The following is a 17,061-nucleotide window of genomic DNA, read 5'->3' as shown; positions in this document are numbered from 1 at the left end:
GGACCCCGGAGTTGCTCCGACCTGACGCCCCTAAACCTCCAGCCTCGGTGTCTCCGCCTTGAATGGCCTTCACCCCAGTAGCCTCAGAAACTACTGTACATACCTAACACAGAGACCAAACAGTCGCAGGAGTATGTTACGGGAGGTATGGCTTCAGATACCATCTACTGTACCTCTCCAGTCACGGCCGCCCTGGTTGAGGTGCCTTTCAGCCTGGCATACTCAGTTCAACTACATACAGTACATCTTCAGTCGATGAGTCCCCACGAGCCAACTCCTCTTCTTGGCTACCGCAAGCCACCATCACTTCATTTCTTTCCGATTCCGCGCATTGCTATGAGGAACTTTTCTTCGTTCGTCAAGTCTTTGATCGATCCCTCTTTGTTGTCTACCTGGGACTGCTCATGCCCAGCTTTCTGAGCAGCTTCCTTGGAAATGTTCTTCGTTGCATTGTCACAGTCATCGACACACAAGTTGGCAACTCCAAACTCGTTCACATTGCCGGGCTTGATTGTGGGCACAGCTGTCAGAACCCTTTCTTCCGAAGTCACAGCCCTGCTCCGTTCCGTGATCACAGCATTTTGAACAATAATCTCTTGGGATGCAGAAGTCTCACATGCATTGGTCGACGTTGTGGTATTGTTGGCAGTGGCCTTCGTAGGCTTGCTATCCCCTGCGTTCATGGCAGCAAGGAATTGTTTCTCAAACAGATACTTGGAACTTTGCCGGTAGACGTCATCCATGGCGGTTACTGACTTACCACAATCTGGGCAGCCTTCTGGAAAGGTTTTCGCCGAGTACAGATGAGACTCTCCGCAAGTTGTCAAGAAGCCGACTTCGTGCATTCCCCACGATTTCTCGATTTTGCGGACAGTGTCGTTCTTGACGTTTGGAACCGTCCGGAAATCGCTGGAGCCTTCTTGTCCAAGTGCTTTGGCAAACTCATGGACAGTGTCCAGAAACCCGTCATGCGTGGTAGGTAATCGGCGACAGATATCAATTACTGCATCGAGGCTAGCCCTGAGCCTGCTGTCGTCTGCAGATTGAGGCTCCAACTGCGCCTCGGCCCGGAGTTCAGAAAGTTTGGACTGCGTGGATTTCGCAAGGAGTCGGAAGCGGATCTGTAGCAGTCGTATCTCGCTTTCGATACATGGACCGGACTTGACAACTGGATCATCGAGGGCATCCTCGCAATACCCTACGCAAGCAGTAGATTCCTTGTTTGCGAACTCCAGCATCTTCAAGCCCTGCCGCTGTACCCCGTAAGAAGAGTCGTGAAGTTGGAGCAGGTAGTCCGAAAGCTTGAGAGTATCGACAATCCGCACATTGATGACACGATACTCCAGGACGTCAAAATGAAGACGGAACATCAACTTGTAAGATCCGATGATGCTAGGGAAAATGTCGTGCAGTTCGGCTAGGCAACGTTGAGTTGGATCAACCACCTCATCCCGAAATTTGGCGATCTCCTTTTGCAACTTCAGTATATCTCGGTATCGTCGAATCAGGTGCGCAGTGTTCTGTTTGGCCGCCAATGGATTCGGTCTAATATCGTCAACGAACGAATCCAAGTTCTCGTCTAGGCCATTCTTGGTCACTTCGATCGTCCTGGTGTAGCGCTGTATCTTCCTACCCATCTTTGCCACGAGACGATCCAACGTGTTTGGGAAACTCACGAGCTTTGACTCGAGCATATACCGGCGGGTGGCAGGACATGATACCCCACAGGTGCATTTCGGTTCTTGGATATCGGCGAGGCAGATCTTGAAGCCGTCTGCTCCTCGCCCGTGAATGGCTGTCAGGTTGATTCGATCCAATTGCGCTAGAGATACCAAGTGGCCACATTGAGGCAGATAGAGCATCGGGATCCCTAGCTGTGGGGATTGCATGCATTTGGGGCAGAGGCTGGCGGGAGGGCAGATCTCTCCGTGGAGTGAAGGGCATAGATGTCCACATTCCAACACTGTCAATCGTTCGTTAGCTTGTTATCAACCTCCTCAGGGGATTCGGACCAACCTTCTGGGCAGGGATGAGAACATGACGGGATCGGATTTGGTAGACAACACAACATCTTCGAAGGTCGTTCATGGTCACAACCAGGAACAGCCGGCCTGAGGCAGGGATCACAGACATCTTGACAACGGTTCCGACAGGGGCCATGATCACATCGCTCTGGACATGCTTCGAGACACGACCTGGGGCACGGTTTTCCGAAATGGCAAGTCTCCTTGCATAAATGACCGCAGTTTTTGGGTCTATCACAGATCTTCAAGCACACTTGATGCTTCTTCCGACATTGGCCGCACTTTCCAGTACAAATATGGCCGCATGGAAGAGGGTGGACACATGGTCTTTCGCAGACAAGTTTAGCTGCAGGATCCTCGCCACAAAGTATATCAACTATATGGCCACAGTCCAATGATCTACTCGACAAAATGGCCTTGCATTTTGACGTTCCGGAACACAGAGCTTGTCCTGGATGGCCACAGTCGAGTATGATATCGTCGACAAAGAGCTGGCATTTTCCACAAGTCTGATAGCAGATTTTGGAACACCTATGCCCGCAGGGGAAGGTCTTGTTGCACTTCTTTTGACATGTCAAGCGTGAGTGGAGTGCTGGTGGATGACATTTCGCTTCACATCTGTGGCCACAATCAAGGATTTGGCCACAAATGGCGGGACATTCCGTCACGTCTGAAAAGTCCTTGGGTTCTTGAACGGCGTGGTGGTGTTCGGGATGAGCGTTGCAGCGTGTCATGATCGATGCACCTATCTTACCGTTGAAGGTTGAGATGACCCGCCTCCACATTGGGACTTGGGACAGGGTCTGGGAATTACCGATGATGTAGAACCCGTTCCTAGCCCGGCTGCAAGCGACGTTAATTCGGTTCGTGATTTTGAGGAAACCGGCCTGACCTCCACTCCGCACAGTGCTGAGCACAATAATCTTTGCTTCCTCGCCTTGGAAATTGTCGACGGTGGAAACTCTTAGCATGTCAGAGATGGCGACTTCATCTTTGGTTGCTCTACCTTCTTCGCCCAGAGCAAGCAACTCTTCGTCAAGTAACGCTTCTCTGTCCTTGTCACTGAGCCATATGTCACATGTGATGGATAACCGCTCGTGCAGTTGGGCCAGTTGGCCAGAGTACGGGGTCAGGACCGCAATTTCACCTTGGGAGTATGCGCCATTGCGGAGCAGGTATTCAACGAGGCTTGCCACCATCTCAACTTCGTGCAAGTTAACGTGCGATTTCAAATCGTCACAGGCAAGTTCGGGAACTCGGTGATCCCACCAGAACATTCTGTGCTCGAAGCCGTAGGATGGAGTCCTGGAGAGGGTCGAAACATGATCTTTGAGGTACGGATATGTGAGACGGGCAAGGTCCGCAATTTCGGGGTGCATACGGCGTTGAACATTCAGGTGACTTGTGGGCATCGCCCATGCAGAGGGGTCGCGGGGGAACATCAGACGCTCCAGCAATGATTCGTCCAGTCGATAATCTGTTCCGACACGATTCTCAATGCTGAGGGTGGGTTCGGTAGCTTCCGGCCGCAGTTGCAGTGGATCGCCAATGAAGATGGCATGCTGGAGAGTTGGGAGTAAGGAGCACAGGGTATGAGCCTCCATGACCTCGGCGGCTTCCTCACAGATGAGAGTCTCGACTTCTATAGAACGGAGAAGCTCCCACCGCGCTGCACATGCTGTTGTGGTCATGCCAATGATATCATGCGTTGCCATGATCTTGAGGTCGCGACTGTTGTTGATGCGCTTAATATCTCGGGCATACTCTCCAAGCTCGAAATGCAGGTCAGCCACTTTGACGGCCATGTGTTCTCGATCAACTTCAGCTTCCCATCTCTGAAGCAGCTGCTGACGGTTTTGCAGACTCAAATCCCAAATGCTGCCATCTCCAGCCTTGGAGCTTTGCAAGCGAGCATAGTAAATTATGTCCAAAAGGATGTCCTGTACCTCATCGGGGGGAGACTTGCCGTGGCGCATAGACCCTTCTGCAAGTCTCAAGGCGAGCTCGACGTGTAAGTTGCGGATGTTTTCCAGGTCTCCTCCACCCGACCAATATTCAAAGGTGAAAGCCTTTGCATGTGAAGACGGTGCGTTTGTTGACAGCTGGGCGTATATCTGGGGATAGCGAGCGGACAAGATCTCTTGGACGTACTGCCACGAGACAATTCCAGTGTGATACTGGGATGAAAGTCCTAGTGGGGATCAGTTGCCTGAGTAGAAAACATGTGAAAGAAAACTGAGATTACCTTTGCATAACGAATCCAGCTCGGTAAACGTCTCCTTTCTCCGCTTTATAAAAGTAGCCATCGCCATGGAATCCTCCTTGCGCAGTCGAACTTTGCGTCTACAATTCTGAATGTTGATGGATTTTGTCCATTCAACTTTGCTGCCAGATCCGATGCGAAGCAGCGAGGAAACCCCGGCATCACGGAGATCAGCTAGAAAACTGTCAAGTGCGTGGTTCGTGAGGCATACCAACAGTACGGGCTTTGGCCTAGGTCGCGATTCGAGGAGTGTTTTGGCCAGCTGCACGCCCAGATAGGTCTTTCCGCAACCTGGAGGCCCTTGTGTCAATGCAAACTCTCGTGTCAGGCAGTCTCTTAGCGCCGTCACCTGGCCATCATCCAAACTTGTCTCTTGTTTGAGCCGTGTGAGAGATATATCGTGTGATAGATCTTGGAGCGACATCGATGCAATCCGGCTAGTGGGTGGAACGATTTTACCGAGGTTGTAAGTGAATGTGGGCGAGTCTGCATAAACTGGAGGGGGGCATGGTATCATCGAAGGGCCTCCAGCGGCGAGGTTACGTTCCATTGCGAGCAACGCCTCATCCATTGGCATATCTGGTGCAACGTATTGACGGAATGCGAAATCCGTGTCTTCCATCTCTTGTAAACGTTTGAGGCAATTATAGAATCCAGCGAAGAGAACTTTCGGGAATTCGACGAGGAACAGTTCACACTGCTGACAAAGACCCAGTGCATGGCGGCATAGTTGTAGGACATCGTCATATCTGCTCGAAGGGAGGAAAGCCAATTGTACAGCTGCCCGTCTGCCACCCCCTTTGAAGCTGTCCATTGAAAAGGTTGTCTGGGACAAGTTGACCTCTAAGAAAACCACAGAGAACTGGTTTGTAATATGGTCAAGCTTGATCAGAGCCACGAGCATGCCTTCTTGAAATCGATGGCTGTTGTACATCTTTCGACCTCTCATGAAGGGCGGACAATCATAGCTGACACGGACGAGCATCGACTTGGCTTCATGCGCAAGCAGCTCTTCAACTCGAACGTCTCGGTAGAGGAAATACCGGTTGCCAGCGACCGTCTCATGGCGAATTTGTTCTTGGGTGTCGTCAGATTGACTTTGGCCTGTAAGAGTCGTTCCAAGGAATGCGATCTGAGCTGCAGAATAGCAGATGTCCCTTATGCTCTCGGTGCTGTCATATCGTAGCTGTCTGAATAGCAGATCCAGGTGTCTCGTAGGCCCGATCGGTAGGAAATTGTGCGTACGCAAGTCTTTCTTTGGCATGTAAACAGGGCGGTTGACAGCGAGGATTTCATCGGCGGTGGGTAGGATTTCAATCTGCTTGTAATTGATCTTGTCATTGTCATGTCGCGGACCGAAGGAAGAAAGAGTGCCGGGACCGTCTTCAGTAAGTGGGAGTGAAGGACGGGGAATTCGATCAAGTGTGTTCGCAGTCTGCACTGGAAGCTCTTGTGCCTCTGCAGAAGCAGAAAGACGAGCTCTTATGATTGCCATTGTGCAGTTAATGATGTAAGTGATACTGCGTTGATGATTTGAGTCAGACCGCGTTCAAGTTGATGATATGAACTAGAGTAAAAGCAGACAAAGAATACCTAGGCAGGTGTAAAATCGCGGCTTCTCAAATCCGCCAGCAGTGTTGCCTAGTTTTGAGAATTCACTTGGTCAGGAGGATCATGCTCGTACCCGGTGAGTTGGCAGGCAGGAGAATTTATTTGTCGATGCGGGATGTGCGCAGGCTGATTGTACATATGCACAGTATGTACCCAGCTGCACCATAAGGCAACTCTTCGGGTTGCCACTCCCATCTCACCACTTGCTTACATCCTTGAAGAGACTTACCCTTCCGTACAGCTTAGATATTGCTCATCTCGCTGCATAAGGTACCGTCTCACCTGGTTGCTCTTGAAGGAATACAAGATGGCTGCCACGTTCATATTCACTGGACCATTGTTTGCGGGCCAGACAAATATGAGGCAGCAAACACACATCCACAAGCTCTGGCAAACCACGAAGAGCGCACTGGTAGACCAACACAGGAGGGAAAGGTCAAGAAGATAAAACATGTGCCATACTTGATTGCCAAAGCTTTCCATCACGCGATCCAGTCTTTCTCCGGAACATTGTAAAGAATTGATTCTTGTTGCGGCCTGAGAGCATACAGTCTGCCCAAGTAATCCCATGCTGTATTCACGACATAACATTCCCGGTTCCACTGAAATCTTGCCCCCCCATCCCACGGACCCAGTGGCTAAAGGTTTTGCTATCTTTGCCCTCTAGCAGAATGTGTAAGTCCTCGCTTTCTGGGGGTAGTTGAACCCCGTTCCCAGCTTTGGGGTACAGGGCAGAGTGATCTTCGAAATAGTCATCGTAGCCTTCATCGACGGTGTCAGTGGTATTTCGAGGATCCTTGTCCGCAAACATCGGTGGTTTGGAAGCTGGCGTCACGTAGGTCGACGTGAACTGAGCCTGAGGAAAATCGATTGGCTGAGATACCGGAACAAGTCTTTTGAAGATAGGTAGATCAGGGGCTAAATTGGAAGCTTCTAAAAGGAGTGAGACCAAGTCATCCTTCTGAAGGGTACTGAGGTAAGCCGATTTCTGTCCAGCATCCAGTAGACGGCCTCCGACTAGCGGGCCGTCGTAGGCAAGCGTTGGTTTAGTGACAGGCACGGTCAAAGTCGATTGAGCGCTTGGTTTCGCCATTTTCTTGGCCTTCTTCGTACCATGCAAAATACGGTCGCATTCGGAGCAGAACCACTCAGTCTTAGTGTCCGAAACGGTTTGCTTGGATATAGGTGGATCATGACAGCGTTGGTGCCAACATTTGTTGCATGCGTCGCAGAAGACGATCACATTGACTGGTGGACCGTGGCCACGTAGACAATGCTCGCAAAGCGCAAACTGCTCGCGACCACGATAAACCCGGCGCTTGATCTTGGGGTGAGTCTTGACTGTCGCGGGAGATGCAGAGGCAGTGCTGGTAGGTCTGTCCGCGCGGCTTCCTTTCCTTGAGGGGCTTGCGCTCGCGGCCGTTGCGTCTGTGAGTGAAACCGGCCTATGGCTGTGTCGGCCAGATCGTGTCTGTGTGGCAGTAGGGTTGTAATTTTCCGACGACTCTCGAGATGGTGTCGTGACAGAATCGAGTGTCGACACCTGCGCGTTGATCAGCGAGCCGACAGAGTTGCCACTCTTGCGTTTCTTGCTCGGGGGATTGGCCGATTCTGAGGAGCCAACCGTCGCAATCATAGAGGCTGCCGGCGACGACACTGCATCCCCAGTCGGGTACTTTGGAGTTCTAGGTCCCCGTTTGAGACCGGGTCTGCCTCGTCCAAGACCTTTCCCAGGTACTACCGAGCCATTAGGAAGGAGGTACTGCTTGCTCCGGTGAGAGGCTACACTCTGCGTGACAGATGGTGTAGATGCAGTCGAGCTTATGTGGCCAGCTTGGGTATCCAGGAAGTCCGCAACTGTGATTGTCGAGTCTTCAGTTTCCTGTGGCATTTCATTCAGAGAGCGCGGGGCAACACTCATGCTCGATCGCGCGCCTGAGGACTGGAAATCAGGATCGCTGTCAGTTTGCGGGTCTTGGTGACCTAGATCGGGCTTTGGAAGTGCACTTTGCATGGAACTGGACATGTCCTGCGTCACCAGGCCAATGGAGGCGCTGATGGGTTGAGGTAAAGTGTGGCCTTGAGGAAGGACGTCCGGAAACGAACCCCTTCGAGGTCCGTTGCTGGGGCCCGGTTGCGCATGAGAGATCGGGTCTGAAGGATACTGGGGAGGAGGGGCAGGTACACTGTTGGTATTGGGGAGAGAGGCGTCATGGTATACAGTAGGGTTCACAGTAGGGTTCGAAGGAGGAGCATCAGAGGCGTCCGTCAAGGGAACCTCCATCGGGTTAACGAAGTTTGATAAGGACCGTGAATCGCTGTTCTCGGTGGAAGCTATGATAGTACTCATAGGACAAGCCCATTGACGTCGAGTATCTGTCTCGGCGGACTCCAGCCAGGTGGTTTGATTTCGTGGAGGACTCTGCTTCCATGGCGAGGTCCGATGAAAGCTCGACCAGGGCTTCCGCGGGCGGATGCACGTGACTGGGGACGCGCTTCGGGGTTACAAATCTACGCACAAGTCGCGCAGCCCAGCGTCGTCAACCACCAACAACGACTACCATGTTGGATTGTTATCAGTGCATATGGCTGCGAATGGACTCGCATTGGTGAGGTGGCTTTACGCACAAACTGCGCAGCCATCCAAGATCTGTACAAATGATCATCTTTTCTCGTCCCCTTCAGTTCCTCCCTGCTCCTTCATATCTCTTCATTGTCACACAGCACTTGCCTCCTCGCCCTGTACCCCGATTCCACATTTCCATTCCCCTATATCGGGTTGGTAGGTGACATTCGAGAGTCGTCCTGTATCTCGCAAAGCCATGGCTTTTACCTCAACATTCTTAGTATCAAATATCCATTGTCCTTCCTGTGTCTCCTACGCCAAAGATGTCCTACGTGAAGTTCCTGCCATCCATTCAGTTCATGTTTCACTGATCGACCACACCATTCGAGTCAAGCACGCACATGACAAAACTCAGGAACTTATTGTCAAGGAACTGTTGAAGGCTGCCTTCGAAGTTCAACATGTCACAACCATCGACCCAAACGGTACTCAAATTTCCGACCACGACGTGTCACCGAACGACCCTTCGTCCTCCGTACCGCGGTCAACATGGCGCATGTCTCGTGCTGAACGCAAGCATATTCAAAACTGCAAAGCATGTCAAGAGAAAAGAGCCAGGGAACCCACACGGAAGCGGCCATGGCCCGCACTTGCACACTCTCGATGGCCAGGCTTGCCCAAGAACAAATCTAGGGATAGTGGCACCGTAGTATCGGATGACACTCTCGTCGAGAAGCATTTTGCTACCATCAATATTGATGGTACTGCTCACGACGCGGAGGCTCTGCAGTACGCCGCGACAATCTCAGTTGGCGGCATGACCTGCGCATCTTGCAGTGGCACAATCTCAAAAGAGTTGAACCATCTTGGCTTCGTGGACTCGGCAGATGTCAGCCTTATGACGAACACTGCGACAGTGGTGTTCAAGGCCCCGAAAGATAACTGCGACAGAATCGTCGAGGCAATCGACGACCTGGGCTATGAAGCTACACTTGACGAGGTGTCGATGCTCTCTCCAAGAAAGCACTCGCCCACCGAAGTCGCCAAAGAGTACAAGGTCATGTTGAGCATCGAGGGTATGACTTGTGGGAGCTGCGTTGGTACGATCACTCGAGGACTCCAAGAACTGCCATTTGTGCGCTCGGTCAACATTGATCTTGTCGGCAATCGCGGCATTGTGTGCTTTGAAGGTGAACATAACCTTGGCGCTATTTTGCAAGAGATTGATGATTTGGGATACGGCTGCACCGTTGTGAAAGTCGAGGGAGATTCCAGATCACCCCGATCAAATGAGATCGAGCGAACACTACGAATCAAGATTGATGGCATGTACTGTGAGCATTGTCCAGGCAACATCAGGTCTGCGCTACAGAATGCAATCCCAGCCACAAATGCAGATGGCCTCCCTATGTTCACCGTCACTCAGTCGCCAACACTCCGGGATCCTATCATGACCATTGTGTACCGACCTGCTCCTCCCGAGTTCACCGTGAGGAGCTTCATCTCCGCCATCAGTGCTGGCCATGAAGCTTTCAATGCAAGCGTATATCACCCCCCGACTCTAGAGGAACGGTCACGGCGATTGCAACGCAGGGAACAGAAGCACATCCTCTGTCGACTAGTATTTGCGGCCGTGATTGCGATTCCCACTTTCATCATCGGGGTTGTGTACATGAGCCTTGTCCCCAAATCGAATTCTACCAGACAGTGGTTTGAAGAGCCGATTATTGCAGGAAATGCCATGCGGATGGAATGGGCGCTGTTCTTCCTGACTACACCGGTCATGTTCTACGGCACAGATCTTTTCCATGTCCGTGCTTTGAAAGAGATCAGGTCCATTTGGAGGCCCAAGAGCAAAGTGCCCTTCTTTCGGCGCTTCTATCGCTTTGGCAGCATGAATCTTTTGATCAGTGCAGGCGCGTCAGTGGCCTACTTCTCATCTTTGGCAGTCCTCATCATGGATGCTACCGCCAAACCATCGTCCATGGATCACGGCAGATCATCCGACACGTACTTTGACACGGTGACCTTCCTTACCTTTTTCATCCTTATCGGACGGTTTCTGGAAGCATACAGCAAGGCCAAGACCGGCGATGCTGTTGCAATGTTGAGTAAATTACGGCCTGCGGACGCCCTGCTTGTGGAAGATCGACGGTCATCGGTCCGCGACGAAAGTACACCACACCCTAGTATACAACGGATCCCCGTTGATCAGCTGGAGGTGGACGATATTGTTCAAATACCTCACGGCACGTCCCCACCCACTGATGGTGTGATTGACCAGCAAGGCACGTTTCTCTTCGACGAGAGCTCGCTTACCGGAGAATCGAAACCGGTGAAGAAGAGCCAGGGTGAAGAGGTCTACACCGGATCTGTCAATGTGTCGGATCCCGTCAGGGTCAAGGTTACCGAAGTTGGCGGTACCTCTATGTTGGACCGGATCGTTAATGTGGTGCGCGAGGGCCAAGCAAGAAGGGCACCAGTCGAACGCATTGCCGATATCCTCACGGGATATTTCGTGCCTGTAATAACGGCCCTTGCGATCACTACCTGGGTGATTTGGTTAAGTCTGGGCGAGTCAGGAAAGCTTCCACGAGCGTGGCTTGATGTCTCGCAGGGAGGCTGGCCATTTTGGTCGGTTGAGTTTGCTATTGCTGTCTTCGTGGTTGCGTGCCCTTGTGGCATTGGCCTGGCAGCCCCAACAGCGCTTTTCGTTGGAGGCGGGCTTGCCGCCAAACACGGCATCTTGGTTCAGGGCGGTGGTGAAGCTTTCCAGGAAGCGTCGAATATCGACGCCATTGTATTTGACAAGACTGGCACGTTGACCGAAGGTCAGATGCGTGTCACCAACTTCGAGATGCTTCGCCATCCTTCAATCAGCAACGAGAACATGGTCAATGAGCAGATCGTCCTGGCACTTGCTCGCATCCTGGAAGAGTCCAGCACGCATCCGATAGCCAAGGCCATCGCAGAGTACTGCAAACAAGACTCCAACACCCTGCAGATTGAACAAATTGAAGTGAGGGAATCGCCAGGACAAGGGATGGCGGGCATTTTCAACTTGAAAGCCCCCTCTGCAACCAGGCGAATTGAAGCTATTCTGGGAAATGAGAAGCTCCTTCAGTCACCTACGGCGAAGGCTGAAACAGTCCCGAACCTCGTTTCCAATGAGGACTTTTATCTGACCCCCATCTTGCGGCGGCACCAATCGTTGGGTCACTCCACCGCCGTTTTTGCCATCAGGTCACTCCCCGAAGACACAGAGAAAGCTGCTGCTTTGAGCTCCTCCTTCCATCCACTGGCGCTCTTCGCAGTTGCGGACCCTATCCGCACCGAAGCCCCGAGTGTCCTTGATTCCTTGCGGAGATTGAAGCTTGATGTCCACATGTGTACTGGAGACAACCAAACGACCGCTTTGGCCATCGCAGCTCAGCTTGGCATCCCTGCCTGTAACGTTCGTGCCGGCGTGCTCCCCCAGGACAAGGCTGCCTACATTCAACAGTTGCAGGGCCCCCCTTTCGACAAGGCCGGCCGGCAGAGAAATGAACGCCGCATCGTTGCATTTGTCGGCGACGGCACAAACGATACTCCCGCTCTTTCGGCCGCGGATGTTTCCATTGCCCTTTCCTCCGGCTCCGACGTCGCGGTGACCACAGCTTCCTTTATTCTACTTAACTCCGACTTGAGTACGATTCTAGCACTTACCAGACTCGCCCATCGGGTTTTCCTAAGAGTAAAGCTCAACTTTGCATGGGCCGCGATATACAATCTATGCCTCGTTCCCGTTGCGGCAGGCGTTTTCTTCCCGGTTGGTGCGACGCATAACCATGGAGGCTGGAGGCTGGGACCTGTCTGGGCAAGTGTGGCTATGGCTGCCAGCAGTGTCAGTGTGGTCCTGAGCAGTCTCGCTTTGAAGCTGCCCGAGTTCAGATGGGACAAGAACTAAAACGACAGAAGCTCAAATTTGAGAACACGTTGCCCTTTAATGATATGGATTCCGATATGTGACCACTGTTCGTGATGATGGGGTTGGCATGTAGTTTGAGATTCAAGTCGATCTATTTGGCCATCTCTTTTCAGCGCCAGCATTGAGAAAGGTTCCCTGGTTTATTGGCCTAAACAAGCCGGCTACATCTATCCTCTAGAGCCCGGTTAGCGATCCCCGTGATGTGGAGTTTCATGATATGCCCAACTTCTACCACGTAGACACCTAGAGTAGTCTAGCATCTAGCTTGTTTGTCTTCCATTGGATAACCTTTGCAAGTCTACAACCTCTCGGCGCTTCCCACTCTCTCCAAGTCCCGGAAAGGGCGGTACTCGTCGAGACATTCTGGGTTTCTGATAGTGCTGCTGGGCTTGACGTCGAAGCCACTGATGAGCTTCTTGACGGCAAGTTCGACCTTCTTTCCGTTGACGGTATAGGGGATGGCACGGACGGGGAGGACAAATTTGGGCACGTGTCGGGCAGAGAGGCCGTGGCGGATGGCGGCCTTGACCCTAGCGACGAGGTGGTCGTTAAAGCCAGCCTCGTGGCCCGGGACCATGACGACAAACAGAAAGACGGTCTCGTCTCGGTCCATGGGGCGGCGGCGGCCGACGCACAGGGTGTCGGCAAAGACGGTGTTGAACTGCGGGCCCTCGACGATGTTGTAGACTTCGCTACTGCCGAAGCGAATGCCCGAGGGGTTCAGGACACCGTCGCTACGGCCGAGAATCTGGACACCGCGCGTGACCGGGTTCATGACGATGAAGTCATGCTGGGCCCAGACGTCGAGGAAGTTGTGCTTGCTCATGTCGGGATCTGTGAGCTTGAACTTTTCGAAATACGCCGCGCGGTACTTCTTGTGGTCGACGTCGCCCCAGAATCTGCACGGCATGCTGGGAAACGGCGCCCGGCACACAAGCTCTCCTGGTCGGCCCGTCATGGCTATAGACTCAGCCGTGTCGGGGTCCAGAATGTCACAGTGGTGGCCCAGAGCCCACATCTGCATTTCGTTGGCGTAGACCGGCCCTGCGGGGTCGGTGGCGACCCAGGACGAAGCGATCTCTGTACCACCAGCCACAGAGGAAAGATGGATGCGGCGTGGGAAGGCCGAGTAGAACCAGTGGAATTGCTCACCGGTCAGGGTGGCACCGGTGGTGGTGACCAGGGCTAAGTTTGAGAGGTCGAAGGAGGAAGGCTGGATGCCAGATTGCTCGAGTTCGAGCAGATAGCGCGGCGAAGTGCCCCAGTACGTTACCTTGAACTGGTCACAAATATGCAGAAGCGTCGAAGGGTCCGGGTAGAGGGCTCCGCCGTCGTAGCAGATTACTTTAGCACCAACGGAGAGGTGACCGTTCATCACGTTCCAGAGGATCCAGGAGGTCGACGAGTACTGGAAGACAGTGCTGTGTGGACCGAGGGAGTTGTGGAGAAGGGCGATCTTCTTGTAGTTCAGGATCGAAATGTGAGGCGAGACGATACATTTGGGTTCTCCTGTCGTGCCAGACGAGTACACGATGACCAGAGGGTGGTCGCTGGGAAGCCGGGTGTAGCGCAAAGCATCGGATGGCCTCGACTTGAGCAGGAAGGTATGCAGTGAGACGCCGAGGGGCCTGACATAGTCCAGATTCTGTTGCAAGTGTGGCCGTTGGCCGGTGGGCACAAACACCACCTGCGGCCGTGCCACACTGGGGGGAAGCGATCGCAGAATCTCCAGCACTTTCCCCATCATTGCCGGACGCAGCCCTCGAACTGCTAGATCAACTTCAGCGAAGAGCACTCGAGGAGAGACTTGGGCGAAACGGGCGACACAGCCGGCAATGCCCATGTCTGGCGACACCGAGGTGAAGATGGCACCCATCGAGGCGCAGGCCAGAAAGAGGACGATGGTCCAAATGGAGTTGGCCATGAGCGCTGCCACGACATGGTTCTGTTTGATGCCTTGACGGGCCAAGGCCGATCTGGCCACACGCACCAGCTCTGTCAATTCGGACCAGGTGACGTTCTCTGGATGACCGAGATCTTTCTCCCTCAGACCGACCAATGCCACAGCAGAAGGATTCGCATTAGTGTTTGGGACAAGCACATTTTCTGCGTAATTGAGCTTCAGGCCTGGAAAGAAGGCTGGCACATCGCGAAGTCCCAGCCGGGGGTTGTATGCGAGCCTAGTGTGGCTGGGAAGCTGTGGGACAATGCCGCAATACTCGTACAGATCAATCCAGAACTCGTGAGGATGTTGTACGGTCCACTGGTGAAGCTCCTGGGAGTCTTTCAGCCTGGCGGAGAAATTCGAATTGATGCGCTCCCGGTATCTAGACATGGGTGTTGCCCTTGGGTCTGCGGGCATCCATAATGGAGCGGGACGGCCGGCATGGAGTCGGTACTCCCGAGAACAGTATTCGAGGGGGAGACCGAGGGCATTGAACGGCATGGTTGTTGAAGCAACTCATATATCCTCGCCAGCGTCTAGAGACAATTAGTACCTCCTCTTCTTCGGCCAGGGAGGTTCCAGTGAAGGCATCCGAGATGCCAGCCTGGGCCTGTAGACGCAGTCGGCAATCGGGAAACCGACATCGATCCATGCTGAGGGGCGTGGGCGGATTGCCTCGGCTAGAAAAGATACTGTGTCAATGCAAACGTCAATCATGCTAAGCAACACCAAAGACTCAACAACAACTGCAGACACCGCTGAGGACGGGAAGACTGCGCCGCCGCCAATGAGACGACCCTCACACAGGCGAAGGGCAACTTGCAGTAGTTCTGTGAGACCTAGGTTCCGAACTGATTTGGAGGCTCAGATTCGGAATTACAGAAATCGAAGGTGGACAAAACACTCGTTCACTTGTGCGAAATGTTCCTCGAGCTGCGCCTTCTAAAGAGAGCTCCCGAGGTGTGCTCGCTCTCCATACTTGTACCGATGCCAGAGTCCCCCTCGAATGGTCTTCCGCGTATTTCTTCAGATTCTCGACCGTCCTCTTCGTCATCGGCAGCCTCCCCTGCGCCAATCGGTCGTGTCAGACCATCATCCTCGTCCCTGTCATCTTTGCGATCCACGACAGGGCTCCCTTCGACAAAGCTCCGGGAAGTCTGTCCTCTAAGGGTAGGAAATTGTGTTACAGTTTCCGAGATATTCGACAAGGATAATCCGTGTGCAAAGGAGTCGGGGTCGTCCTCCATCTTGACTTTGGCAGCCGATGCGGACTCTGGTTCTGGCTTGAGCTGGCCATTTTGATCGTCACCTATCTGCTTGATCTTTGCTGGCTCTCTGCTGGATGATATGAACGCGGATACCACCGCCCAGACGAAAGCCATAGTGGCGACACTGAGCGTGTAGAATGTAGCTGTGAAAACAACGAACGCGGTGACGCGGTAGTTGTAGACCAGATACCGCAGGCCCTGGAACTTGGCCCGAAAGGCGAGTTTAACGTCGTAGACCTGCAGCGTGGTGCTAGATTGAAGCTCCAGTCTCGCGTGCGTCGGGATATACCGTGATCCTCGGGGAAAAGACAGCATTTCGAACATGGGCACGACCAAGCGAGAGGAGTCGAGATCACGTATATTCAGCAAGTGCCATGGCAAATGTAAGAACATGTGGCTTATTGACAGAATAGGAGACGAGTACGGGAGGATGGCCGGCCGGCGGGAGTGATATAAGACATTCTCCGAGGTGAGGTTGGCCAGCCAGGCTGTGACAGTGTCCGGAAGCTTCTTCGCGTTGATCCCCGGCCCAAGCAGTGACAAGTCCAACATGAAGTTCCCGGCCTCTAGGTTTGTAGGTGTTCTGGGCATGTTCACAATCAATTCCACATCGTATGCTTGCTGCGACACCAAAGCGGATGCGTCCAAGGCTGTGGTTGCGTAAGGATGCGCACCAGGAACATATTGCAAGTAGACGACGCGTTCGAGGTTGATCTGCGGGATGTAGTTGTAGTAGAAGAGCCCGTAGGCGGTGGATGAGACGGCGATGAGAATGGTCGACGTAGTCAGGAGCAGAAGGGTACTGAGGTAGGCTTTGACTGCGACGCGTGAGGTCAGGAGGTGGACGGGCGCGAGGAGCAAAGTCTGTGCAATGCCATGTCAATCACGAGGCAGAAACTGATGGCCTGATACACTCACGACGGCACGTTGGAACAGAGAGACGTGGTCCCAATCCCCCGAGTGGGTGGAATCAGCCATCTTGAGGTCCATCTGGCTGTGCAGGCTGCGGTTCGACAGCCACGACTCGGTAGTCCTTATGATCCCACAGAGTTGAACATGATACACACTGGTTGATGGGATAACAAGGTCAGGTCAGCTCCCCAGATTATGTCAACATCAGAAAACGGACTGAAGGGCCCGGCATGGCTACCTTGGTGAATATCGAACACTGGGTCGACTTCCAGTCTATGCACACACATACAGCACGGAGTATGCGTACACGCTGCTGCACCTCTCCAGACATGTGATGGGAGAACCACAGAACCACAAAACCACAACTCGCAGATGACGTAACCCATCTTGTATTGGCACCATTGGCATTTTGCACCATTCACCTACTTTGACCTCATCGGTGACCTATTCTGCTCTGCTCTGCTCTGCTCACTTTATTCTCAATGAATTGCTCATTAGGTAGCTA

General features: G+C 53.0%; 6 protein-coding genes across 6 annotated transcripts; 1 reads left to right on the top strand and 5 right to left on the bottom strand.

Moving 5' to 3' along the window:
* Positions 1-308: 308 nt before the first annotated feature.
* Positions 309-1,637, bottom strand: A1O3_06853 (uncharacterized protein; the record flags this gene model as incomplete). The annotated part of the gene is made up of 1 exon (XM_007736969.1): positions 309-1,637. One exon carries the CDS (start codon positions 1,635-1,637, stop codon positions 309-311), a length of 1,329 nt encoding a protein of 442 aa, XP_007735159.1.
* Positions 1,638-2,598: 961 nt separating this feature from the next.
* A1O3_06852 (uncharacterized protein) lies at positions 2,599-5,782 on the bottom strand (the record flags this gene model as incomplete). Its single annotated transcript, XM_007736968.1, has 3 exons — positions 2,599-2,642; positions 2,779-4,215; positions 4,270-5,782. The coding sequence occupies 3 exons, from the start codon at positions 5,780-5,782 to the stop codon at positions 2,599-2,601; spliced, it is 2,994 nt and encodes a 997-aa protein (XP_007735158.1).
* Positions 5,783-6,475: 693 nt separating this feature from the next.
* A1O3_06851 (uncharacterized protein) lies at positions 6,476-8,182 on the bottom strand (the record flags this gene model as incomplete). Its single annotated transcript, XM_007736967.1, has 1 exon — positions 6,476-8,182. One exon carries the CDS (start codon positions 8,180-8,182, stop codon positions 6,476-6,478), a length of 1,707 nt encoding a protein of 568 aa, XP_007735157.1.
* Positions 8,183-8,720: 538 nt separating this feature from the next.
* A1O3_06850 (uncharacterized protein) lies at positions 8,721-12,410 on the top strand (the record flags this gene model as incomplete). The annotated part of the gene is made up of 1 exon (XM_007736966.1): positions 8,721-12,410. The coding sequence occupies one exon, from the start codon at positions 8,721-8,723 to the stop codon at positions 12,408-12,410; it is 3,690 nt and encodes a 1,229-aa protein (XP_007735156.1).
* Positions 12,411-12,729: 319 nt separating this feature from the next.
* On the bottom strand, positions 12,730-14,877 carry A1O3_06849 (acetoacetate-CoA ligase; the record flags this gene model as incomplete). The annotated part of the gene is made up of 1 exon (XM_007736965.1): positions 12,730-14,877. The coding sequence occupies one exon, from the start codon at positions 14,875-14,877 to the stop codon at positions 12,730-12,732; it is 2,148 nt and encodes a 715-aa protein (XP_007735155.1).
* Positions 14,878-15,284: 407 nt separating this feature from the next.
* Positions 15,285-16,622, bottom strand: A1O3_06848 (uncharacterized protein; the record flags this gene model as incomplete). The annotated part of the gene is made up of 2 exons (XM_007736964.1): positions 15,285-16,508; positions 16,563-16,622. 2 exons carry the CDS (start codon positions 16,620-16,622, stop codon positions 15,285-15,287), a joined length of 1,284 nt encoding a protein of 427 aa, XP_007735154.1.
* Between the last annotated feature and the right edge of the window lie 439 nt (positions 16,623-17,061).

The sequence above is a fragment of the Capronia epimyces genome (assembly GCF_000585565.1).
Source record: "Capronia epimyces CBS 606.96 chromosome Unknown aczIQ-supercont1.5, whole genome shotgun sequence".
NCBI lineage: Eukaryota > Fungi > Ascomycota > Eurotiomycetes > Chaetothyriales > Herpotrichiellaceae > Capronia > Capronia epimyces.
This window is presented reverse-complemented; position numbering and strand designations above follow the sequence as displayed.